General features: G+C 35.6%; 1 protein-coding gene across 2 annotated transcripts in view; it reads right to left on the bottom strand.

The window, feature by feature from the left end:
- The window catches only part of FNIP1 (folliculin interacting protein 1), a 113,770-nt gene that overhangs the window by 17,644 nt on the left and 69,572 nt on the right, over positions 1 to 26,554 (bottom strand). The window contains exons 7-15 of one of the 2 annotated variants that reach the window (XM_054568503.1): positions 24,634 to 24,717; positions 23,396 to 23,467; positions 20,674 to 20,809; positions 18,600 to 18,801; positions 14,876 to 14,961; positions 10,728 to 10,874; positions 9,797 to 9,966; positions 5,230 to 6,649; positions 4,243 to 4,411 (exon numbers count right to left, since the gene is read on the bottom strand). In XM_054568503.1, coding sequence (XP_054424478.1) covers positions 4,243 to 4,411; positions 5,230 to 6,649; positions 9,797 to 9,966; positions 10,728 to 10,874; positions 14,876 to 14,961; positions 18,600 to 18,801; positions 20,674 to 20,809; positions 23,396 to 23,467; positions 24,634 to 24,717 — 2,486 coding nt within the window. The remainder of the gene's footprint in view (positions 1 to 4,242; positions 4,412 to 5,229; positions 6,650 to 9,796; positions 9,967 to 10,727; positions 10,875 to 14,875; positions 14,962 to 18,599; positions 18,802 to 20,673; positions 20,810 to 23,395; positions 23,468 to 24,633; positions 24,718 to 26,554) is intronic. The other variant, XM_054568504.1, reaches the window with a different exon arrangement.

Here is a 26,554-nt window from a genome sequence, read left to right as displayed (position 1 = left end):
ATTTATGAGACTCAGTTAAAACAGTGTTTAGAGAAAAATTTATGGCTTTATATATGCCTATAGTAGAAAAGAAAACCCGTGTCTGCTGTGGCTCAGTGGATTGAGTGCTGGCCTGTGAACTGAAAGGTCAAAGGTTCGATTCCCAGTCAGGGCACATGGCTGGGTTGTGGGCATGAAAGAGGCAATGGATCTACATATCTCTTGCACATAGATGTTTCTCTCTTTGCCTTTCTCCCTCTCTTCCCCTCTCCCTAAAAATAAATAAATAAAAACTTTTGAAATGAAAAGAAAAAAATGTTTCAAATCAATAAACTAAGCTTCTACCTTAAGAAGCTAGAAAAAGACTTCTGGTAAAGACGGAGGTGTGGGCGGACACACTTCGTCTCCTCGCGCAACCACAAAAAGAATTACAACTAAATCTCAAAACAAGTAACACCCAGAACTGTCAAAAGAAATTGAACTGTATGGAAGTCCAACAACCAAGGATTTAAAGTACCCACATTCATCCAGACGGGTACCTTTTACAGGGAGTCAAAGCAGCTCTACCTAATACACAGAAGAAAAAAAAAAACACAGAGAATCTGTCAAATTGAAGAGACAAAGAAATATGGTCCAAATGAAAGAACAGAACAAAACCCCAGAAAAGGAACTAAACGAAATGGAGGCAGCCAACCTATCAGATGCAGAGTTCAAAATACTAGTGATCAGAATGCTCAAAGAAATCATTGAGTAAGACAATAAAAAGAGGAAGAAATGACGGTTACACTAAGTGAAATAAAGGAAAGTCTACAGGGAACCAACAGTGAAGGGAAGGAAGCCGGGATTCAAATCAACAATTTGGAACATAAGGAAGAAATGAAGAATCAACCAGAACAGAGAGAAGAAACAAGAATTCAAAAATATGGATAGTATAAGATGACTCTGGGACATCTCCACAAGTGCCAACATCCAAATATAGGGATGCCAGAAGGAGAAGAGGAAAAGCAAGAAATTGAAAACTTATTTGAAAAAATAATGAAAGAAAACTTCTCTAATTTGGTGAAGGAAATAGACATACAAATCCAGGAAGCAAAGAGAGTACCAAACAAGCTAGACCCAAGAGGACCACACCAAGACACGTCATAATTAAAATGCCAAAGGTTAAAGATAAAGAATCTCAAAAGCTGCAAGAGAAAAGCAGTTACCTACAAAGGAGTTCCCATAAGACAATCAGCTGATTTCTCAAAAAAAATCTTGGAGGCTAGAAGGGACTGGCAAGAAGTATTCAAAGTGATGAAAAGCAAGAACCTACAACCTAGATTACACTATCTAGCAAAGCTGTCACTTAGAATCAGAGGGCAGATAAAATGATTCCCATACAAGGTAAAGCTAAATGAGTTCATCATCACCAAGCCATTACTACATGAAATGTGAAAGGGATTTATTTAAGAAAAAGAAGATCAAAACTATGAACATTAAGAAGGCAACAAATTCATAACTCTCAATTGAATCTAAAAAACAAAAAAATAAGCAAACAACCAGAACAGGAAGAGAATCATAAGCATAGAGATCATTTGGAGAGTTATCAACTTGAAGGGAAAAAGGGAAGAATGGGGGAGAAGGTACAGAATTAAAAAGTGTAATTCATAGGTACAAAATAGACAAAGGGATTTTAAGAATAGTACAGGAAATGGAGAAGCCAAAGAACTTATATGCATGACCCATGGACATGGACTACCAGGGGTAACTGCTGGAGGGAAGTGGACGGGGACAAGGGGAGAAAAATTGGGACAACTGCAGTAACATAATCAATAAAATGTACTTTAAAAAAAAAGAAGCTAGAAAAAGAGCAAACTAAACCCAAAACAAGCAAAAGGAAAGAAACAGTGGGTTGGCCAAAAAGTCCATTTAGTTTTTTCTGTACAATTAAAGACACATTTTTCATTTTCACCAATAACTTTATTGATTTGAATACTCTGTCAACCATCTGTTAGAGTCATCTCTAAGATACCATCTCTAGAGTTATTGTCTCTAGTGGGTAGAGGCCAAGGGTGCTCCTAAACATCTTCCAATGCGTAAGACAGCCCACAGCAAGTAATTATTTCGCCAAAATGTCAGTAATACCTAAGAAACTTTGCAAACCACTTTTGACATGTTTGGTCAGACACAGCACCTTCCCCATACACTGGACCAATCTTTTTTTGTGTTTCAGTTGTTTTTTAGCTTTCTTGAATTAATAAAGCATAATGTGCTGAAAATGTTCGGTACAGTCTTCCATCTTCAATATTAAAATGGCTGCACAAAAATTCACCAATTTAGATAAGTTTTTTTAAATGCACGTTGATATGCAAGCTGTCACAACACAATCTAACAACTGTTTTGAATGAAGTTAAAGACAACTAACAGCCATCGTATGGAAAAAAACTAAATTTTTTGGTCAACCCAATAATAAAATTAGGATAGAAAACAATGAAATGTAAGACAGGTAATAAGAGAAAACCAACTGAGACTAAAGTTGTTTCCTTGAAAAGATCAACAAATAAACTTTAAGCTAGAATAGCAATCAGGAAAGGGGCTATACGCTCACTATCTCAATGACTTCAGTTTTGCTGTTGAGGCAGGAAAACAGTCCTAGAGAATATAAATAAATGGGTGTGCTCATTTTCAATAAACCTTTATTTACAAAAAGCAGACATATTTGTCTTCTTTTGCCATATATGTCTGCTTTTTGGGCCATAGCTTGCTGATGTTTGATGCATATAGGCCAACAATATCTACTAATGGAATCAAGGCATGAATGACCTCTTCTTTGGAAAATCTCTTACCTTTATGGGGGGGCGGGGGGAACACAGATTACAGAAATCAGGAATGAAAGAGGGAATATGATGAGAGACCTTATAGAATTAAAAAAATCAGTATATGCTATAAGCAACTTTATTTCAATAAATTAGATGACTTAAATGAAACTAATTTCTAGAAAGACAAAAATTAGCAAAATTGAATCAGGAAGGAAAAGAAAATCAGAATAGATCTATAACAAGAAACTGAATTAGCAATTTAAAATATTCTCATTTTTAAAAGCCTGGACTCAGATGACTTCACTGGTAAATTCTATCAAACATTTAAAGAAGAAAATAACACCAATCTTCCAGAAAATCTTGAGAGAAGGAGGAGGGTATACTTCCCAGCTCATTCTATAAGGCAAGTATTATTCTGATATTAAAGCTAGACAAAGACATCACAAGAAAACTACAGACTAATACCCTCATAAATATAGACTCCAAAATCCACAACAAAATATTTGTAAATCAAATCCAGCAATGTATAAAAAGTACTATATACCATGACTAAATGGGATTTTTGCCCCTAGGAATACAAAGAGGTGTTTTAACATCTAAAAAGTAATATATGTAATTTATCACATTAACAGTTAAAGGGGAAAAAAAAACACGATCATTTCAATAAACACAAAAAAAAGTATCTGACAAAATCCCCTACCCATTCATGATGGGGGGAGGGGGGAGCAGCAAAAAAGAAAAAAAAAAGAAAAAAAGAAAGAAAGACTAGGAAGAGAAGGGAATCTTCTCCACCCAATAAAGGGCATCTGTAAGAATCCTACAACTAACATCATTAACAATGAAAGACTCAATGTTTTCTAAGATAGAAGCAGGACAAGAATAGAAGCATTCTCAGCACTTCTATGCAGCATTGTACTAAGGTTTTGGACCATACGTTCAGGCAAGAAAAAGAAACAAAAGAAAATTAGAATAGAAAGGAAGACATCAAACTGTCTATTTATTGATGATATAAGGCTGTATGTAGAAAAATCCTATGGAATCCACAGAGAAAGTTCAAAAACTAATAAAAGAATTCAGCAAGGTGTCAGAATACAAGCTCAATATACACAAACCAACTGTACTCCCACAGTCTAGCAAAGAATAATCTGAAGAAAAAATTAAGAAAAAAATTCCATTTACATTTAAGCAGTTGCAATTGTACTGATATTGCAAATAATCTAAGTTATAAACATCCAAGAATACATACAGGACTTTCTGTATTTCAGATTTCCATTTGGATATTAGAATACTCTCTACCTGTTTTCATGGTAACAAATACAAACATGCGGGTATTAGAGAAAGTGATTGATTCAGAGAACAATGATTGAATTACACAGTGAAGTGTGACCAAAATATTAAGGCAATTCTGGATTCTAGTGGTTAAAAGAGTTCATTCTAAATAAACTCAAGAGCAGTGGTCACTCACCTGCACAGCATGGGACAAATCTGATAGCAGACACTGACGGAGTCTCTCATCACTCCCAATTCCTTGAAGAACAAAGTCAGGCACATAAGATGAACAGTAACCACCTAACAAGGATCTCCCAAAGTTGGCAATGTTAGGCTGAACAGCACTAACTTCAATTAACTTTGACCTAGAAGAAAGGTCCCACAAGAAGGTATACGTAATTAGTAATAAACATTTTTTACAATAAAAAAGAATTTTGGACTCTACCAGTCCATATTTAATACCATCACTTTTTACAAAATATAGAGTACAATTATTCTTATACAAAAAGGGGCTCAAGTATTCAATCAGACCACAAAATACTCCTCCTTATCCAGAGAATAGGGTCTGATGAACAACTTTGTAATGAGGTAAGCATATATTTTCCGTAATAGACTTTAGGAATACTTTCCCTTGTGTATATAACAAATTCTTTATATAATCAGATTATGAAAACCATCATCCCAAACAGTGTAGCTTAATATCTCATTAACCTAAAGTTTGGTTTCTAACTTTTCTCAAGTATGAATCTTCTCTTCATATACCTGACACAGAATACTCATATACATTGCTTGTTTTCCTCTTAGTCTTGGCCAAATTTATTTATAACAACCATTTCCCACCATTTTCAGTGATTCTCTCTCCCTAGTTTCCAAGCTCAGTATAGTTCCTTTATGGGGGCACAATTCACCCATAAATGGCCTGCAAACTCCTAAGGAGTAGTAAGTCTCCTACATACCAGCATAACTTTACTGCCTTCACAAAGCCTTTCTGGGGGTGCCTCAGGGGCTTTAGCCCTTAATCTTTCCTATGAGTAACAGAACATGACAATGAAAGAGAATTTGTGTAGGAAAATAACCTCTTCTTTCATGTTAATTAGCTGCTACCAACCTTCAGAGACCAGCTAAACAAAAGAACAGTACATATTTATAGAAGGCCTACTATAAGCAGAAACTTTCTACTTACCCAGGAAAAGGTATCTCATCTTCTTCTGCCCAATCTTCTTGCTCTCCTCCATAATAACTGCTTGCTTGTCTAGTCATATCGTGACCTGTATCTTCACTTTCACTGTCCCCAAGAGCACTATCTGAACTTTCATTTCTTGGAATGTCCCATTCAGTTCCTACAGCTATTTTTTTCTCTGAATTCTCTTTATCCCCATGGGGGACAAGAATGGAGAGTGTATCTCTTTGGTCCTGCTGAGGGTAGCAGGTTTTACATGAATCTTGGTGAACTGTTTCTACACATTTACAAAATTCATTGTTCTGCTTGCTGTTTTTTGTACACAATCTTTTTGAAAACTCTAACATACAGCAGTGTTCTTTATTGTCTGTACTTGTTTTAATTGGAATATCATCTATAGTCCTGGTTTCAATCGACTCATCATTAAAATATTCATCAAATAAGCTCATGCTTTCTGGGTCTGAATGATTCCAACAGGGAAGTTCACAGGGCTCTCCAGAAACCATGTTTGGTATATCGGACTCTTTAGATTGGTCCTTCATTGTTTGTTTAGTTTCTTGGTGCTGATCAATAGCCCCTCTTTCTTCCTTCAGTGGTTTGGTGTGATGCCTACTAATCTGATCCACCACAGCCTGACTCCGGAGTTCAGTATCTGAGTCAGGCGACATAGAATCCCCAATCAAGAAAGTAACCTTTGTCTGAGTTGCCTCACAAGAAAATGCGGCAGTCACAAGCTTATCTGGAGGTTTTTTTTCCACAATCATTCCTGTGGATCTCAGCACTTTGCCTGTGTGATTTCCAGAATCCAGCAATTCATCACTCTGCCATGTTTCTTCTGCTGGCTCTAAGCTTGACTTCGACAAAGGACATTTGTCAACTGGAGCAGATCCCGTGCAAACAACTGTCTCTAACTTGGTGTCAAAGCAAGTTCTTAATTTATCTCTGCACTGTTTAACATCAAGAGCATTTTCTTCTTGGTGGTCAGGAGAAGAAATCATTCCGCACTCATCTGCAATTCCTAGCAGCTCCTTAGATCTGTTTTGAACATCTTCACTCTCTTGTTGTGAAACATTCTCTGTATTTTGCCCAAGAAGTGGACCACTGCAATATTTACAGTTACAATTAGGAGTCCTTGTTTCTTCTGACTCTTTAAAGAGCAAACTGCTCTTATTTCTATGCATTGTAATAAGCACATATTCAGATTCTTCTATTTCACCTTTCTCTAATGTGGTAGTAATTACTGTGCCTGGCATAACGATGGCTTCATCTTCTCCGTTTTCTAAAAGATGGGTTTCTTGAAGTTCAGAGCATCGTATGAAATAGGTGAGAAAATAAAGCAGCCTCTGAACCATGTCTTGTCGTTTGCCAACTACCACAGTCCTTGCTAACCTTACGGGAGATCCAATAGCGCCGTACAAGTCCCCTGCAACAGAAAAATCAGTTAATGGGCACATCCTCTACTCATGCAGCTAAGCAGGCTATTTTCAATTACTGGAAACCTACTCTTACTCTATGAGGGTTCTGGTTTTATTCTTAGTTCTTTAATGGGTGAGTGACTATTCAGGAGAGTAGGATGAGATAAACAATCTAAGCCAAAGAGAAAGGTGAATGGAGGGGTTTTATACCTTCCTCCTTAAGAAGGCACTACAGTTCTAAAAAACTCAAGCAAAAAGTCAGCTGAATCTTCTCTGTGCCAGACCCCAAACAGGGCATACCATCTGGGTGGAGAAGTACTGCCTGAAATACTATGTGCAAAAAGATTCTGTAGCTGCATCCAATAGAGAGAAGAGAAAAAAGGCCAATTATCTTCTGGTGGACAAGGAGAGGGAGGGAGTGGTGGTGGAACGGACCAGAGCTAGAGCAGTCATATGACACTTAACCTTCCTTGATTTAAATTATAACACCAAACATTAACTTTTGCTATCCTACCCAAAACACCACAATGCCCATGGTTTTAAAAGCCCACTTTCTCTTCCATTCCCCTTGAGGGCAAGGGTTGGGTCCTCAGGATAGACCAGAAAGGTCATGAAGAGTGAGACCTATCCTAAGAGGGAAAAACAGGGCAACACATTTAGCCATGTGGTTCATTTTCACTTTTGTATCCATACTAGACATGAGCAGCCACTACATTAAAAAAACGTGGACAGGGATAAGAAAGAATTATCAATGTCATTTCTATATTTAGGCTATAGCTCAAATTAAACCAACAAAGGTGCCAAAACACTTTAAAATGGAGACTTCAAAGTCATTAAACTGAATTAAATTTTGCATGTTGTCAGTATACACATTTAAAAACCTCTATTTATACTTTATTAAACCCTCACTTTTTAAAGAAACACATATAGATCTCAAATAAAGGTATGCTATGGACAGTACTATGATAAATTTTCTTTTTTGGCTAGCACACTGGCCCTAACACCATCATGCCACTGTTCAAAACTATTCCCAAGGTTCCTGCTATTTACTAAATAAATTGAAACTGTATTGGCATAGCAAGTGAGTCTTTCATGAATAGTTCCACTTTATTTCTCCAGGGTACCTTCTTATAGTTACCCTTTTACATCTTTATTTACCCAAAGTCCCACCTTAAAAGTGGACTACTTAAACCAGACCATTGAATATGCTCAGTACTTTTAACAGCTAGACCCCCTTACTCATGTTACATACATTCCCTTTCCTCTGTATTTTTTTTTAATTCCTAATCCAAGGACATGTTTTCTTTTTTTCTTGGGGAGTGGAGGAGGGAGAGAAACATCAATGTGAGAAACACTGACCTGTTGCATCCTGCATGTGCCCCAACCAGGGACTGATGAACCCACAACCTAGGCATGTGCTCTGACTGGGAATTGAACCTGCTACCTTTTGGTGTAAGGGACAATTTTCTCTGACCATCTGATCCACCCAGTCAGGGCTTCCCTCTGTATTTCTGTCAGTCCAAAGCTTCCACTCAATCATCTTCCTTTGGGCAAAAGTAAGTTTCTGAAGTTGAACTACCACTGAACTTTTTATTTCTCTCATAGATCCTTTTTGAATTATCATTATTGTTGACATACGTATTGCCCACGGTATGACACTGTCAACTTCTTGAGCTCAAGGACTAGATATCATTCATTTTAATACCCTCCAATGCTCTTTGCACAGAGCCTTACATATAACATGTACTGAATAACTATAGAATTAAAGATAGGTTTGAAATGTCCAAAATTATACTAATGAATTACATGATTTAAAAAAAGAACATGATTAACCATACAATGGAATACTGCATCTCATTAAAAAGGAATGAACTATTAATACATACAAAATAGGTGAATCTTAAAATAATTATGTTAAACAGAAGAAGTCAGACAAAATAAAAAGAATGTACTGCTGATTCCATTTATATAAAACTCTAGAAATTGCAAACTCATCTATAGTGACAGAAAGCAGGCCAGTGGCTCCCTGGGTATATGGAATGGTGACCAGGGAGAGTTGGGAAGAACAGAAGGGAGGACTTGAGATAACTTTGAATGAGATGGATAGGTTCACCAACCTGATGTTGGTGATGGTTTCAGAGGCATTATTTTGACATATACATCCAAAATTATAAAATTGCATACTTTATATATGTGTTTGCTGTGTATCCATTATTCTGTAATTCGGTAGAAAAAAGAAGAGGAGGAAGAGAGGGAGGGAAGGAAAAAGGGAAGAGGGTGGTAGGGAGGAAGGAAAGAGGGAAGGAGGAAGGGAGGTTGGTTACCTGAATTAATATGCCACATGACAATCTGCCTGGCAAGCTCACTCACCAGCACAACCTAAGGTAAGTTTCTACCAGGACACTAAAATGTTCTCATATGCCCCTCCCATTACTTAATAGTAATAGAGTAAGGGTAGGACTAACAGCAGGCACATTTACCAACACTGTCCTAAGCACTTTACATGTATTCTCTCATTTAATTTTCACAATGAAGTATGTACTACCTATCATTATCCCCACTTTGCAAATAAGGGAACTGTGATTCAAATGTGGTATGCCTGATTCCACAGTCTGTGCTTTTAAGCACCATTCAACACCGTCTTCGTAATGACTGTCTACTCATCAACTATCCCCTTGTCTCTCTATTAACTATTTATTCACAGGGGCCTAGCACGAAGGTAAACATTTTCCAAAATTACTCAACAAACAAATAAAGTGGAACAACATAAATCTCAATGACTGCTTTTTCAGTTAACCAGATTTACTCTAGCTCTCACGGGTGACTTTACTGATTCATTCCTGCTAGGCAAAGGACCTAACACAAACCGCCCCCCCACCCCCGAAGACTCTGAAACTGCTAGTGAACCAGCCATTATCCTGTTCTTTCTGCTCCAGCTGCAGCTCTCTATCTCCAAGGAGTATCACACATAAGATGGGCAGGGGGAGGATAAGACAACTTAGCAGACGTAACAGAACAAGTCATGACTAGGTGTTTTAGAATGAAGGAGGTAAAAGAGTATTTACTACTACTTCTTGTTTTTTTGTGTTTTTTGTTTTTTTTTGCTATAAAAGTCTAAATATAATGCATAATGCAGGGGTTATCAGACTACATACCCAGTTGTGCCCAAAGTGGGTTATATGGATGAGTCTTCGCCAACATGTCCACACTCTGAGAGGAATGTTTTTCTAAAAATATTTTTATAGGCGGTTGTCCATTTGGCATGACTGTTGGAACCCACGCAAGATGATTGGTCAAAACTGCAGTAATGAGTGCTGGCAAGAATCTAAAAACAAAATGCATCCTGTCATATTCCAGTTTGCCTTTGTGAAACCTCAGGTAAAATACAGTGACAGAATAAAGAAAAGAGAGCACATATTCTCATGTGGCCAATCAGGATAAGAAAAAAAAAGAGCGGAGAAGGATAGGCATTATCACCAGAATGAAGATGGAAGTTAATTTTTCGGTTGTGTAGGAGTCAAAGAAAATCCTTAAGATAAAGACAGCATTCACCAGGAGCTATTTCCAATCGTAATTACAGAACAAATACGTGGTTTTACTTGAAAAATTATGGATCCTTTCCCTTGTTTAATTTGCACAGTTTATTAACTAAGCAACCAAGAGGTGCATACTTTTCCAAATTCCTAAATGAGAAAATGAAGTCTTAAGCAATATACCATTAAAGAGAATAAAAATATCTGAACTACTCACCTAAATTCTACAAATTTGATGAGAAAAGCAATAGCATAAAGTATATTAAAAATGGATCACATTAAAAAAAATGATCTTTTTAAATTTCTATGGAATGAAATGCAAAAGTGGATACAATTCGCAAAAAAATGGGAGGCCTCAGAGTTCTGTAAGAGTCAGGAATTTTAATTTCACACATAGACATTCTTACTGTTTCTTGTTCATAAAGTTTTCTGGCCTTCTTTTCTAATTCTTTTACTTTTGTAATTGATTTTGCCCACAATTTGTATCTAGTTACAGTAAATAATAGCTAAGATATTTAAGATAGCTCCAACAGATAAATAAAGTAAGTCATACTGATTCTTTGAAGCATTTTCCATTAGAAAAGTGAACTCCTTCATGAATCGATGGCAAAGGTGGTTCTTTTCTGGGATCCCCGACATCATTGTAAGCCAGACAGGCTCTCCAATTCGTGGCATTGTGTAAAGATTACAAATTGTTGTCCTAAAAAGAGCAAAACACATTATGAAATTCATAGTTCATAGAATCACATACCTTAAAGTTATCTCGTTATCTTACTATCCTGGGCCTTACACCTAGATGATAAAAGCTTTTGAGAGGAGACAATGAATCAAGTTTTTTCCTCTTTGTCTATAAAGAAGCACTATAAAACATAAAGAAGAATGTTAACTGAAGCAGCAGGGTAGAGGAAGAAATGGGTTATAGAGGAAGAAATGGGTTACAGTGCTCAAACAGATGGGCATGGACAAAAAGGAATGACTTTGCCTCACTGAAAAACAAGAAGAGCCTCAGGACCTACAAATGCCTGGTAGAGGACAGCAGTTACAGAACTGTAAACTAGGAGACTAATTCAAAGTCCGTAAGTGGTTGGTGACCCTCATCTCTACCCCACTTTCCTCATAGAATAATTACAGACAGGAGAGCAGATGTATCAATTGCCTAGCTCAGAGAACTGACATCCCCAAAACCCTTCCTGACATTGAATATTTCACAGTATATACATAGACAGTAAATCTTGTGGTGTTAAAATTTCACTGGGCTGGGGAAGTTAGAGGGGAAAAATGTCTAAATATGCTCCTTAAGGGAGTGTTAATAAAAAAATGACTAAACAACACTGCCCTGAAGTGAAGTTATCCCATCCGTGCCTGATTCATGCATGGAGCTCCAACTTGTATTTTGGTGCTTCACCCTCAACTATGAATGGGTGACAAAGATACTGACATATAGAGGAAACCTCCAAGGAAAGAAAGTCACAAACAGAACATACACACACTCACACAAAATGACTCCAGAGGAAACAGAAAACAATACATTCAAAAAAAAGAAAAGGAAAACATGAAAGAAGAGACATAAAAGATCGATCCAGGAGTGCCAGTTTCTAACAAAAAGAATTTGAGAGAGAGAAAACAAGAGAAAAATAAATTACCAAGTAAGTAGAATACTTACAAAGCTGAAAAGACAAGCTAGTGCTAAAACTAAACTGAGAGGGTAGAGGACTGAGGGGAGGTAAAAACTCATGCAGAGAGTAAATGTGCTTTAAAATTGATAAATCAAGATATAGCTGCATTTAGGGTACTGTTTAATAATATGGAGGTAACAAAAAATAGTTAACGGGATAGGAGAGGTTGAATAGGGTTAATTTGTTTTTCATTATTAGACCTTTCAATGTATGTATTTTTGGTTCTTAACCATGTGAATATACTTTTTTGATTAAAAGAAAAACTGTATAAATAAATGAATGAGCTGGTCAATTTATTTTCCATGATTTATTCAGCATATTAATGTCTACTACAAGCCTATGTGTCATAGGCCAGGGTCAGATCACTAATATTAGTGTAGTAGTCCAGTGAGAACACTAATTAGCTTTAGTGTTTTGGTGTTTAAGAGTATGTACTATGACCTCAGAGTGTATCAGGTGCAAAGAAGGCAAAGAAATTAATTATGAGTAGTGCTTCTCACTATATACAACTCTGTGTTGTCTTCAGTGATCTTGAAGTAATGGTCCTTTCTTCCCCATTAATGACTATGCCCTACCCACCCTTCAGTAGTAAGAAGGGCAAGTCAAATATTTTCAGTCATCTGACTCCTTTTTCCGCCCCCTGCTCTGTCGTTATAGAATGAAAGACTCCTTTAGTTGTAAGGGAAACTTGTACATGATTTTGTTTTCTCTGTTACGCATTAAGCTAGGTAAAAATCCAAGGACCTCGTCTTTGGGAGCAAGCTATGATAACTAAAACATACTTCCTGCTTCTCTAGGTTTCAGGACTTCTGTATACATGTGAATCATTTCCTTCCTCTTCTCGACTACCCAAAATTCATTCATCATCTTGTCTCAAACAATTACTTACTTTAAAAATTATCTGATCACTAATTTTTAATAACCACTTAGTTTTAAAATTAAGTATAATATGCCCTGGCTGGTGTGGTTCAGTGGACTGAGTGCTGGCCTGCAAACCAAATGGTCACCGGTTCAATTCCCAGTCAGGGGGGCACATGAGAGGCAACCACATGTTGATGTTTCTCTCCCTCTCTTTCTCACTCCGTTCCCCTCTCTCTAAAAATAATAAAACCTTCTTAAAAATTTATTAAAAAATAAAATTATATTAAGTATAATAGTTCCATTATTTGCAGTAATGTTCTATAAAGTTGATGTGAACACTGAATCAACTGAGTCACTGTTCCTAGGGGAAATGCAGGGTTAAGGTTCCCGTGAGCCTCCGGTCACATCTTTGTCAACCCATCAATACATACTCTTGTTCTATGTGGGTTTCTACATATAAACTGCTTAAGATTTAATATACTATTGATTCATTAACACTGAATTTACAGCCAACAGCTCTATGACTCATGCCTGAATGAAGCTTACCTAACACATTTATTTTTCTCTGTACGGTACATCAGAGCCTTCTTGCACTTAGGAACATTGGTCATCATTTCAGCACTATTCTTGAAGGCCATTTTTAACAGCAAAATCACTAACAAAAAGCGCAAAATGCAAAAACAAACTGACAATATACAGATGTCTAAAAGGACACTTGTTTAAAAATGAGAGTTGAAATAAGAAGGCAGAGTACTGTCTTGTTCAACCTCATCTGGGAATGAGTGTGTAAGACCACTTGAATTTTTCAATGCTCTGTGCATGTCTGCAAATGATCGTAAAAGCACTGAGAGCATATTGTGGGGTTATCAACTTTAGCAAGTAGGTAAATTCACGAACACCAAATCTGTAAATAATGAGGATCAACTGTACATATTAAAATGATTCTACAGAGAACCTTCTTAATAAAAATTATGTGTGTAAAGTATTTTTAAGATTTTTTAAGAATGATAAAACTGACATCACCTTTCAAAATTTCACGCTATTACACAAGGTAAGGTACACAATTATGATATATATTTTTGATGATTTTATAACTCATACATGTTGTAAATTCTAAGAAATCTTAAAATTCTAAGACTAGGCCATTCATACTACCTTATTACCAAAGCAAGTATTTAATTCTATTGTTTTAAATAAAAATATTGTTTATAAACTAAGAGTAAGATCAATATTCTACTAGGAATGAATCTTGTGACAATATTTACTATTCTGGTAACCTCAGCTGGATCTATTATGACAGTGTTTCCTCAGAGCTCAAGTAGGGACTCTTGGCATTCTGCCACAAAGCTTGTGACTACAGAAAAGAAGCTGTAATTCAATAATGTAAGTAATAACTCCAAGTTCAAGGGCAAAGATTCATTACCTTGTAATACAGCGAAATGTAAGACTCAGAAATAACACTGGATTCTTTTAGGCAAATAAGCAAAAAGTCTCTACTATCTCTCCAGTCTAAAGGAGGAAAAATCAAGAGGATGAAATACATCTGAAATGACTCTCAGAAAGAGACACACATCAGTCATTTTGTGTGATTCCCATCCTAAGTTCATATGCTGTATGTCTGCTTGCCATACCAAGAGCACAGTTATAAGCAGTTGTGGGAGCTTTAGGCACAAACCTTGTTGTGCAAGGAAACACTGGCAGAAGAAAAACTATTTGCTTTGTCATATCTAGAGAAAGGATTAAGCAATAGTTATTTACAACATCAAGTTCATATTCCCTATATCCATGTGTCCTTGTATTCCATGTATCCAAGAACATCTGATTACTATAACTAGTTAATTAACACTTAACTATTCCCTACATCTAGGAGACCAAGAGAGAAAAAACAACAACAAATTTCTGCTGGAAAAGTGTCTCTTCAAATGCTTGTCTAATGGTCCAATGCTAAAAATCACACAACTGATGGCTCCCAAATGTGTCTGAATCCCAAGCACATTTAATATTTAGTAACACAGGAAATGGCCTACTGAATTATACATTATTTGATCATGGAACAAAGAAATTCAAAGATTTTAATTTTGTCAGAATAAATTAAAGAAAAAAAAATCTTTCTGGGTGCACTGCAAAACAAATGTATTTTATGAAAAGATGAGAGAATAGGTACCTGAATTCATTTAGGGCATCAACTATTCGATTATAAGCCAAACTCCTCTGACTGGCATCAGCTGACCTCCGGCTCATTTTCATAGCCTTGAAAGCAATCAAAGAGTTAATTTTTATACTGATAATGGGAAAAATATGAAAAGAAAAATGAAATACAGAGTTACACAGTTTCACATCACTTGACCACCATTCTTATCTAGAAAGACATAAAGAATATACACATATTTGTAGTGGCTTTCTTTTATGCACTATGATTATTAATGATTACAACAAAATTCAAATTTTTCAAGTGTTAAATCTTTTATTGTAGCTGTCAAACTACAGAATGTCAACACATGAAGAAAACTGATGTTGACAGCTTCAGGGTTACAGAAAAGTTTTTTTCTCCTAGATTGAACAAGACACAATGATAACTCAATCAATAACTCATGGTTTCCTCTAATATTTCATAAATAATGGTTCTGTTCAGGAAATCTTTTATTTAAGATCTGAAATATAAAGATTCTACTGAAGGAAATCAAGTTTAGTAATGCCTGTTTTTTAAAACATATTTTGCCAAGGTTGAAAAGCCTTATTTTAAGTAGAAAAAAGGGGATCAGGATTAGGCTATGGATGTCAAGAAAAACTTCGTAATTTTTTAGATTTTTAAGAGAGAATGTAATTCTGCACTATTTATGTAATTACTAATTAATTTTTTAAATATTTTAAACATGTAATTATGAGAAGGTCAGGATATGTTACACCAGAAATCATGTTCATGTACATTAAAAAGCTTTACAAGGTAAAAGTGAAACTTACTTTATGTTTTTACAAACTGTTGATAAGACTCCTAATTTATAAAGAAGTAAATTTTTTAGCTAGAATTGAGCAGTATTCTTCAACTTTACCAGCAATAACAACGTTTAATTAAGTTAACAGATCTGAAAAGGTAGCACATACTTCAAACAAAATCCCAAGGTGCCCAGAAATAAACCCATAGCTCTTCACTTAAAAAAAAAAAAAAAAGGGTGATAGTTTGTAAAATTGCTCAAAGATAACTTCTTTGGTCTAGTATTATATTCTACCATTAATTAACAACTGTATAACTTTTATAATTATGTTCTATATACTTATGTAAAAGTATTCTTTCATTCAGCTTTATCTTTGAGGTTTGATAAGAAATGAGGTATTAAACTTGAACAAATATTTATCCAGACATCTGTAATTATGTACCCTTTAGGTTACAGGTGGTCAAAGCATTAAAAACATTTGAAAAATCATGTTTAATGATTTCTATAATCCCTAGATATTGTATTTCAAGTTTTATATAAAGCCTGAAACATTTGTCCCACAGCTAAATACTAATGTGTACTGACTCTGGCAATAACAGATTACAAAAAGGGACAGTGGCCAACTGAAGAAAGTGTCACCAGTGTCTAATTTCTGAAAAAGTGAAAATGGCATTTACTCATATGTTCTGTTAAAAAAAAAAAAAAGAAGAAAGAAATATTGCTAATGATCTACTTGTTTTCTGACTTATTTAATGTGAATAACTAACATCATTATCTTCACTAAAGGCAGACGATTCTTAGTCACTACTAAGTTCCTGAAATGTCTCCTCTGCTTTCTAGACCATTCTAATTGGTCTTCCCATCTTAGCCTCTTACTCTATAGACACTTTTAAACATGATGTCAAATTAATCTTCCTAATCACAATTTGGAGACAGCCTTAAAAACAAAGTTGTAACTTCTCACAAGCATTCTGTATTCTTTGAGAATCATGCCCATTAATTCTTCCATCAATCTCCTCTTTGCATATTGTCACAGAGGTTAAGGACTTTAGTTATACCCACTGACTCACTGGTTCAACTTCTGGAAATTTCTTCTAAAAAATAATCTGGAAAACTCACCAATATGTTAACTACATCATAGCTATAATTGTGAAAAAGTTGAAATGGCCTAACAGAAAAATCGTCACTTAACCTAAGGAAAGTAACTAAAATATAACTGAGAAATATTTATAATGTCATGTGTTTGTTATAATGATGACTTTTTAAAAAAATGCTTATAATTAAAGCAATACAGACACAATAGAATCCCAATCAAGTGAAGGTACAATACGCATAGAAAATGCTTGGACAAGACTCCCAGCAAAATGTTAAATGAGTTATCTTTGGGTGGCAAGAACATCAATTTTTCTTGCTCTTCTGCTATATCTAATTTTCAAAGTTTTATGTTTAAAAAATCGTACACATCCTTTATCATTCAGTCCAAATGAAACAACTTCCCATTAGGAAGTCACTTTTCTTCCTTAGGAGCACCTAAAAAAAAACTTGGCTTGTTCTCTTTTTTTAGTTATCCTTATGTTCTATCTTGTATTCACAATTTTCCTATTTTATGTAAATTTATTATATACACTATCAGCAGCAATTGATCAGTAATACCTTCTTAAAACACCTTCTTCACTTGGACCTCCCCCTCAAAAGTACTCTCTTTTTCCCCCACCTCCTTGAATGGCCAATTCTAAGGCTTCTCTCCTCAAATTTTAACTGCTGAAATGCTCCACAAATCAGGCCTATGATCTCCACTCCTCTCTTCTCTCCCTCATTCAGTTTCATGGCTTTAAATACCATCTATACACTGGTGACTTCCCAGCCTGGAAATTTTCCCTAAACTCTAGACTCATAAAAATCACTTGGATGTCCAGGAGGCATCTCAAGCAAATCCCTGATCTTGATCTCCCAAACCTGGTCCACCTGCAGTTTCCCCATTTTAGTACTGGCAAGTCCATCCTTCACACTGCTCAAAGAAAAATTCTTCAGTCAACCTGTACTGTTCTTTCACTTACACCCCAAGTCAGCCCATCAGCTAATCTCATTAGTTCTATTTTCAAAATATACCCAGAATCCAACCACTTCTCACCAATTCCACCACTAAACTGGTTTGGGTATCCATCACCTCTCACCCAGATTATCCCAACAGCCTTGTATCGTAACTGGTCCTGAACACCCACCTTTACTCCTAGAAATCGATTCTCCACCAGCATCAAGAAAAATCCTTATAAATAATGTCATCCCTTCACTCAAAGCCTTCCAATGGTCTCCAATCTTTCTTAAGAGTAAATACCAGTGCTGTTACAGTGCTATCCTATAAGGCCCTATATTGTCTTCTCTCACTTCTAACCCAGCTACTTTGGCTTCCTTCTCGCTGCTCAAGCATCAGGCTTACTCCTGACACGGGACCTTTGCCCTTGCCTGGAACATTCTTCTCTCAGGTAGTTGTAGTAGCTCAGTTCCTTCATATTTATAAACCACATGTCCTTTTCTCAGGAGCCTCCCAGACCAGCCTATAAAAATTGCCAATGCTTCCATCCATCATTCCATAAACCTGTCTCCGTTTTATTTTTCTCCACAGCACTTATGTCCATCTAAGACTTTATATATTCATTTGGTTATTTGTTGTCCCATGAGGTCAAGCATGTTACTTTTTTCACATCTTATCTTTAGTTTCTAGAATACTGCCCGCCACATTATGGGCCCTCAAATATTTATTTATTGCTCTTTTACTAGGCAGTAAACTGGTTAAAGGGTTGAGGTTTATTCTCCATCTCCCAGAGCACTCTGCAGGGTACCTGCACAGTACCTGTTAATTTCTGTGTCAAATAAATAAACATAATGCTTAAACAGGAAAGTAAGTTTCAAAGAAGAATAACAGATATAAAACTAACCACCAATGACTATGCTTACCTGTTCTATTGCACTCTTTAATTTGTTCATGTGGCTTTCAAAAAGAGGAAAATGTGAAAAAAAGAATTCATGAAATTTGTTATTTTCATCTTCATCTTTGGATAATGAAAAGATTACCCCAATTGCAATCTTCTTTTTTCTCATAATTCCTGGGTTAGGGCCACAGCTTTCATCTGACAGATTAAAGCTTTCTTCTATAGACCTTAAAAACAAATTTTTTTATTAAAAAAAATATACAAATAAGTGTATTTGCAATTCCATCTCCTTGCTAATTAAATGTAGGCAAGATAAAGGTCTCCCACTGTTTTTATCAATTAAATGTAAAAATTCCTATCAATTGTTCATTTCTTTTAGAAGTCCACTGGCTATTCCTTCACAGTCAAGTTTTTATAAGAAATTTTATTAGAGTCAGATTAGGAACACTTTGGTCAATTAAAAGTCACAAGTAGATAACCCCAATTCATAACCACCTTAAAGATAACTGAATTTTAAGGTTTACAGATGAGCCTGATAAAATCTCTTCGCTGTTCTACAAGTACTTGTCTCTTCTTTTGATTCCAGGAGTAAAATCAAAGATGAAGGAATAAAAAAGGAGTAAAGGAGAAGCTTAATTAGCTATAATCATACTTAACATAGAATAGAAAAAAATCTTTCAAGAATGAATTAAATTGCCAAAATAGAAACAGGAAAAACTGAAATATCAAAACATGCATGCAGTACATGGATCAAAGTCCTAACAGAAGAGTTAAAATTACAAAAACTCTTAGAAGATGAAAACAACTGTACTTGAACAATAAAAAATATAACTCTTATAAGAAAACATTGGGTAAAAGCTTTATGACATTGGATTTGACAATAATTTCTTGGATGATACAAAAGCACAGACAACAACAAAAAAAACATACAAATTGAACTACATAAAAATTAAAAATTGCTGTGCATCAAAGGATACTATCAACAGAGTGAAAAGCAACCCATGAAAAGGGAGAAAATATTTGCAAAGCATTTGTCTCATAAGGGATTAATATCCAGAATATATAAATAATTCCTACAACTCAACAACGAGAACAAAAAACCAACAAATAACCTGATTTAAAAATCGGCAAAGCACTTGAATAGGCATTTCTCAAAGAAAGACACCCACTTGGCCAATAGGCACATGATAACATGCTCAACACCACTAGCCATTACTGAAATGCAAATCAAAACCACAATGAGATACCACCATTTCACACCCATTAGGATGGCTGCCATCTAAAAACAGAAAATAACAATTGGCAATGATGTGAAGAAATTAGAACTCTTGTGCATTTCTAGTGGAAATGTAAAAAAATGGTGCAGCCACTGTGGAAAATATGGTAATTCCTCAAAAACTTAAACATAGAATTACTATGTAATTCCCCAATTCCAGTTCTGGATATAAACCCAGAAGAACTGAAAGCAGGGACTCAAGCTGGTATTTGCACATTCATGTACATCAGCATCATTCACAAAAGCCAAAAGGTGGAAACAACCCACATGTCCATCAACAGATGAATATGAATAAATAAAATGTGGTATATACATACAATGGACTATTATTTAGCCATAAAACAGAATGAAATTTTGATTCATACTACAACATGGATGAACCCTGAAAACATGCTAAGTGAAATAAGCCAGACATAAAAGGACAAATACTTTGTGATTCCACTTATAGGAGATGTTTGGAGTAATCAAATTTATACAGACAAAAAAATAGAATGGTGATTGCCAGAGGCTAAGGGGAAGGAGGTACGGGGCCGGGGGGAGTTACTGTTTAATGGGTACAGAGTTTCAGTTTGGGGAGGTAAATTCTGGACATGAATAGTTGCACAGCAATGTGAAAGTACTTAATGCCACTGAACTATATACCTGCTGATGGTTAAAATGGTAAATTTTATGTTACGCATATTTTACCACAATAAAAAACAATGCAATACATTTTAAAAAGTTTTAAGTTCCAAATTTAAAATACATAAAATGCAAAACCATACACAATTGTGTTTAAGGAGCTATTCAGTCTTGTTTATGTATGTTGAAGTTTCTAACTTACCATCTAGGAAAGACCCCATTCTCCAAACTTGTTGTTTGGCTGCGTCGCCAACGTCGCTGGTAGCTGCTGGCACAACTTCGGGTAAGTGAGGAGTTTGGGGAGGGAAACGGTGTAATAAGCAAGCTGCTGAGAGATGCTGTCAAGTCAAAATAAGAACAAGTATAATGTATAAGTCAATTATCACTAAACAAAAGGACAAATTTCTTTTTTAACAAATTTAAGAATGGTGACTCAAATTTTCCATTTTGTTTCAAGAGCCTCTAAAATTTCCATTTAATAACGTTATTGTTGAAACAAGAATAGAAAAGAAGAAAAATCATATATTAACATTGTGTTGGCAAGAGACTCTGAGACAACACCCTCTGACATCCTTACTTCGAACCCCACCCCAGAAAAAAAATGCTACTTTGAAACAAAACATTATTCCTTTGGCCATGGGACTGTCCCCTAGCTTAGCTGAACCCTTAGCCCTTAAAGGAAATATGATGTGATTCAATTTTAATGCAGTAATTGTATCTTAAAGAACAAAAGCTATATTTGAAAACAAGTATCTAAATGTCATTTAAAGATGCCATTTAAAAGATAATGCTTGGCCACTTTCAATAAGAGTCTTGACTATACCTACTAAGCTCCAAAAAAGGTTAAATCCTATAAACTGCTCTCTGGAGCATTCTAATGGTTGCGATACACATTCCAATAGAGTCCACTCTGATAACTGCTGCGATCCCATCCCCTAGGGGTACTAGCCTCTTCCCAAAACCCTTCTCTGCAATCCAAAAGCTGTTTCTTGCCTAGGGTGTAAAAAGCTGTAACTCTTTATTTTTCCTTGGAATACGAATGCTCTCCTTCTTCCCACTGGAGCTACAGAGGAAAAGACATTAAGGGCTTGTTTTTGTTTGCAATATTTTTAGATTCCCATCTTCATGATTATAACTACATATAATCTGAAAATGTATCAAGTAATCTAAAAGAGGGATGCATCATTATCATGTATGGAAAGGTACAAGCCACATGACATATCGTTTTGGACACCAGGACTGAAAACTAAGAGAGCAACATTACAAAGATTTGTTCATCTCAATTCTCTCTGACAAATTCAATGATAAAGGGCAGAGCACTTTAAGTACCATGCAAACGTCTGAACCATCAATGAATTAATTCTAAACTACATTCTTGAAAAGATCACATTTTATCAATTAGTGTTGTAAAATTCTATAGACTAGGGTAAAACTGGCTTCAATGAAAAATCAAATGCTACTCTAAATTTGGAAAAGCTATGTTTTACTAAATTCTGAAATTAAAAATAACTCTATTAGGAAAAAAAAAAATACACAATTAACTTAAATGGCCTATGTTGAATTTAAAGGCTTGACAAAGCCTACAGATCAACCTAGCCAGGCCCTTCAGTTTATATCTGAAGAAAATGAAGTATAGAGACATGAATTATTCACCTCTAAAATGATGGATAAAATAATGAGAATTATGTTCCAACCACAGAAGAAAAAACTAAATGTCTGTATTATATAGAAGCAAAGGTATTAAGAGAAATATACTCTAGATTACCACCAAAGAACAAAAACAACAAACTTAATTAGAAAAGAAGGGTGAGATTATCTGAAAGATTCAGACTTTTCATGTTAGACTAGTGGTTCTCAACTCTAGCTGTCCATCAGAATCAGGTGCTGAAGTTTTTCATTTTGTTTTGTTTCTCAAATATGGATACCTAAGACTTTCTCTATGCTAAATCAGATTCTTTGGGAGTAATTTTTTTGAAATGGCTTGTTATTCTAATGTAAACCTAGGGATTACAATATATGTTAAATATGCACTTCCATCTATACTTAAATTGAATTGTAATTAATTTGGACAGAAGAGCCATATAATGTGACAACACACATGGAAAACCACAGTGAATAAAGTTTCTCAACCTAACAATAACTCAAGCCTGAGATTATTCTGCCTTTCACTTACGCTGATCTCTGGGCCCTGTCAAACACTCTTCCTTTTCAATGGAATGTCCTTCTTCCATGCCTTTTTGCCCGGATAATGCCTATTTATTTTTCAAGACACAACTCAAGCATTATCCCTCTGTAAAGCATTATTGGCACCCTGGCCTTTGCCCTGGCTGTTAGCTTCCCTTTCCCTGAATCTCTTCGCACATGCCTATCATAGAATGACTCACACAATGAACTACGCAGATGATTTTCCTGACTGCTCTCTCAGTAGATTCTGCTCCTTAAGGTAGAATATGGGCTTTACTTTTTCCCTCCTGTAATCTGTTTCAACAAAAGTTTGTCAGATAAATTTTGGGAGAGTCTGTATTTGAAAAAAGTTATGTATAACATTAGTTCAAAATGCCTAAGTCTTTCCAGGTAAGAGAGAGTTTGACAATTTACACTCTAGTTAGTAGTAAACAGTTATAAGCAAATGTGTTTTTTCTACTATGCTATCTAAGCAGTCTCTTGAGCAATACTTTTTTTCTTGTACTGCCTAAGCCCAAGCCAATATGCATTCATCAAGGCCAGGCACATTTAATAGTAAATATACAATATTTTAAATTTAAAAACATTTCTCTCTGCTGTTTCTACAATTATCTTATAATATCAATACTAACATGCTGTATTCATAAAATTGAATGATGAAGGCAAAGATACAAAGAAAACCAATGTCAGTTAACAGTTATCTCATAAAAAACTAAATTAATACATGAACCTGGCATTACCAGAGCGTGCTATGCCACTGTCTCTGTCCTCATTCAGCTCTCTTCCAGGCATGTCCATTGGGTTGCTGTGAACTGTGAATCAAGACAAAACTGTCAGTTATAAAACATATTGCTATTCAGATTGATGTTGTCCCTTTCAAACCGCAAACTCAATCATGCTTCATCTCATTGCATTCCTTTATTTCTTCAATAGCATGGCACAAACCCAACACCAAGAGCTATTACTCAGGTGAACAAGCTTTGAGATCTATCTAATGATCTGACATATAATATGTAAATAATCTTTAATATCAAAGAAGTGTTATTACTAAAATAAATATTTTAGAAGCATATTCAATGACATGGCAAGACAGTCACAATATACTAATAAATTTTAAAAAAAGCAAGCTACTGAACAGTAAGAATGTTACTGGGGCTAAGTAATGGGGGTATATGATAGTTCACTGTATTATTCTGCATATATCAATGTTTACTTAAAGATTCTATGTAATAAAAAATTTAAGAAAACTATTTGAATAGTATGATCCCAATTTTGTTTTTTTAAAAAAAGAAAGAGGTGGTTATTCCTGGCTGACAGAAGGCTTACATGTATTTGTTGCCTATTTTCACATTTCCCAAACTGTCTATAATGAATATATAGTTTATACCTGATATTTATAAGGAAAATAAATATTAAAAGAAGTTGAATACTGAAGCATGGACAGACTCTACAATGATATAAACAAATATATTCATATTTGCCTTTTATAGCGCAATCATAATGGTGCTTGTTCATCTAAATCTTAGCTCCAAAAGAAATCATTCTTATGAAATAGTTTAGATCAGAAATTTTACATTAATAGTATGATAGGATATTTTCTGCAATTGGTGAACTATGGTAACAAAAGCTACTCAGCCATGGAAACAAGATAGTGCCACATCAAAAATTCCAACTGGATTATAATATTTATACTAAAATTTGGTTTGGAATTCTGAGGTTTAAATCATTACTACATGATGAGATAAGAAATGACAAACACTGAAACTTCATGAAAATGTTAATTCTACTGATAAAGAGTCCAGAAACTTCAAGAACATACTCAGTAGAAATGAATTTAATTCTTGCACTTCCTAAGCAATGTTTTCTTAACCAAACTTTCCCCAACTGCATTTATTTACTCTCTTGTTTCCACAGCTTAACTACAGATTCTAGCCACTGGGGCACACCAACTAGTCTACCCACACAGCACATCGCAAACCTGCAAAGAAAGAGGCGCTCCTGATCAGGCGGAGCGGACCCTGTTCAGAGAATGCCCGCCTGGGGCTGCAGAACTGTGAAAGACCTACATGGCAAAAACGTAAAATACATGTGAAAGAGAGCTGTTAGAGAAGCTGCAGTGCGTCAGGAATAAAAGGTGAGCTAAGGTAGCACAAAAGCAGACCAACAGATATGAACGGTCACTTTTAAACTAAGAAAGAATAATTCCAGCGTGCTTGCCTTTTTTGAAACAGGATGGTTTCCCTCTGGTTATGACAAACATAACAATTTCATATCTATTTACTAATAAATTTCTATGTAATAATAAAAATAAGCTTCTACTACATAAGGTAAAAATTATTTTAAATAGTCAATCCTTTCTAAAACAATCTTTTTAAAGAGCCAAAAGAAGCACAGTAATGTAATCTATATAATTTGACATTTGCCAAATAAACTTATCTTTTAAAAAGTCAATCTTAAAATGACAGTACTCTCCTGCAATGGCTGCAAGGAGAAAACCACCTAAATGCCTGGCTGAGTAAACAGAACACAACATACAACAAAGAGCAAATACAGAAAAGAAATCTATTGACAAATATAAATTTTTTTTCCAACCTAGTGATAAAGTTACAACATTATGGAAAAAAAGAAACTTCTTAGGCCAACAGTCAGCCACTAGGGAAGCAGGCCACCAGCACAATCTGTCAGGGCCAGACTCCTGGATGTTCAAGAAAAGGGGTTACTGTAGACTTGACTAAGAGAAGATAATAGAGTCTGAAAGACCCAAAAAGGCAGTATTACAGCCTGGAAGCAAGCAGCTGGGTTACCTGTTAGTAACTCTTAACAAATATGGCCTGAATAGCCACCTAGGAGGTTTACCTAGGATAGAACAGGGAACTTCCTGTTTTAAAAAGTGACACATGTACACGGTCTGGCACGTATTAATGCCCCTGCTTTATTACAAAATCATAAGCATATAATTCTATAACATAACAATACCACACTCAAGTACACTATATGACATCTTAGGTGAAATGTTCAAATCAAAACTATAATTACACCCATATTATTACCCTACCAACCACACTCAAGCAAGCGTTATTTCTGCTGGATCCTGTATTTTTCAAATTGCCAGTAGATATTTTTCTCCAACAAGAATTTCTATAATTACAGTACATATGCAACAATTCTTCCATGTTTCATTGTCTAAATCTTTAATTCTCCCTTCAAAACTTCCATGCTCTTTTTAAACTCCTCCCCTGCCTGCCTCTCCCTTAGTCTCAGCACGTGACTTTGCCCCCTGCAGTCCATATGCAAATGCACGTGTATGTGCGCACCTGCAGGATTCACCAAATGAGTATCCAACCTTGGTAGATCTACCTATCAACCTACCAACCTATCTGCAAGCGTAATCAAATTCTCACCTATCCTTGCTTCCTGCCTGCCTGAGCAGTAATAACAAGTAACATTCAAGCCTTACTATGTGCTAGGGACTTATTCAGTGAAAAACCCTGAGAGGCCCCCCTCTCCCTCTATTCCAGAACAAATTCTTCTACATCAGACAGGACCTACAAAAATCTCACTTGGCCAAGTATCACCTCTATCTCTAACCTCATCCTCCTTAGAACCTCCTTTTCCATCCACATTTAACCACAGTCAAAACTCTTCTACATTCTCACTATATATCTAATTCTATAGTTCCATAGTTCTTAAGATGCGATCTGAAGATCTCTGGGAAGTAAGACCCCGCAGCCCTTTCAGGGAGTCCATGAGGGTCTTCCCATTCCAACTACCTATCTGTGTGAGACTGATTTTCTTAATACACTTCAACCAAAACAACCTCTGACAAGAGACTGAATACAGAAGCAGATATGAGAATCTAGCTATCTTCTAGTAAGCCAGACATTTAGGAGATTTGCAAA

The sequence above is a fragment of the Pteronotus mesoamericanus genome, unplaced genomic scaffold (assembly GCF_021234165.1).
Source record: "Pteronotus mesoamericanus isolate MK-2021 breed Mesoamerican mustached bat unplaced genomic scaffold, CSHL_Meso_final contig_2, whole genome shotgun sequence".
Classification (NCBI taxonomy): domain Eukaryota; kingdom Metazoa; phylum Chordata; class Mammalia; order Chiroptera; family Mormoopidae; genus Pteronotus; species Pteronotus mesoamericanus.
This window is presented reverse-complemented; position numbering and strand designations above follow the sequence as displayed.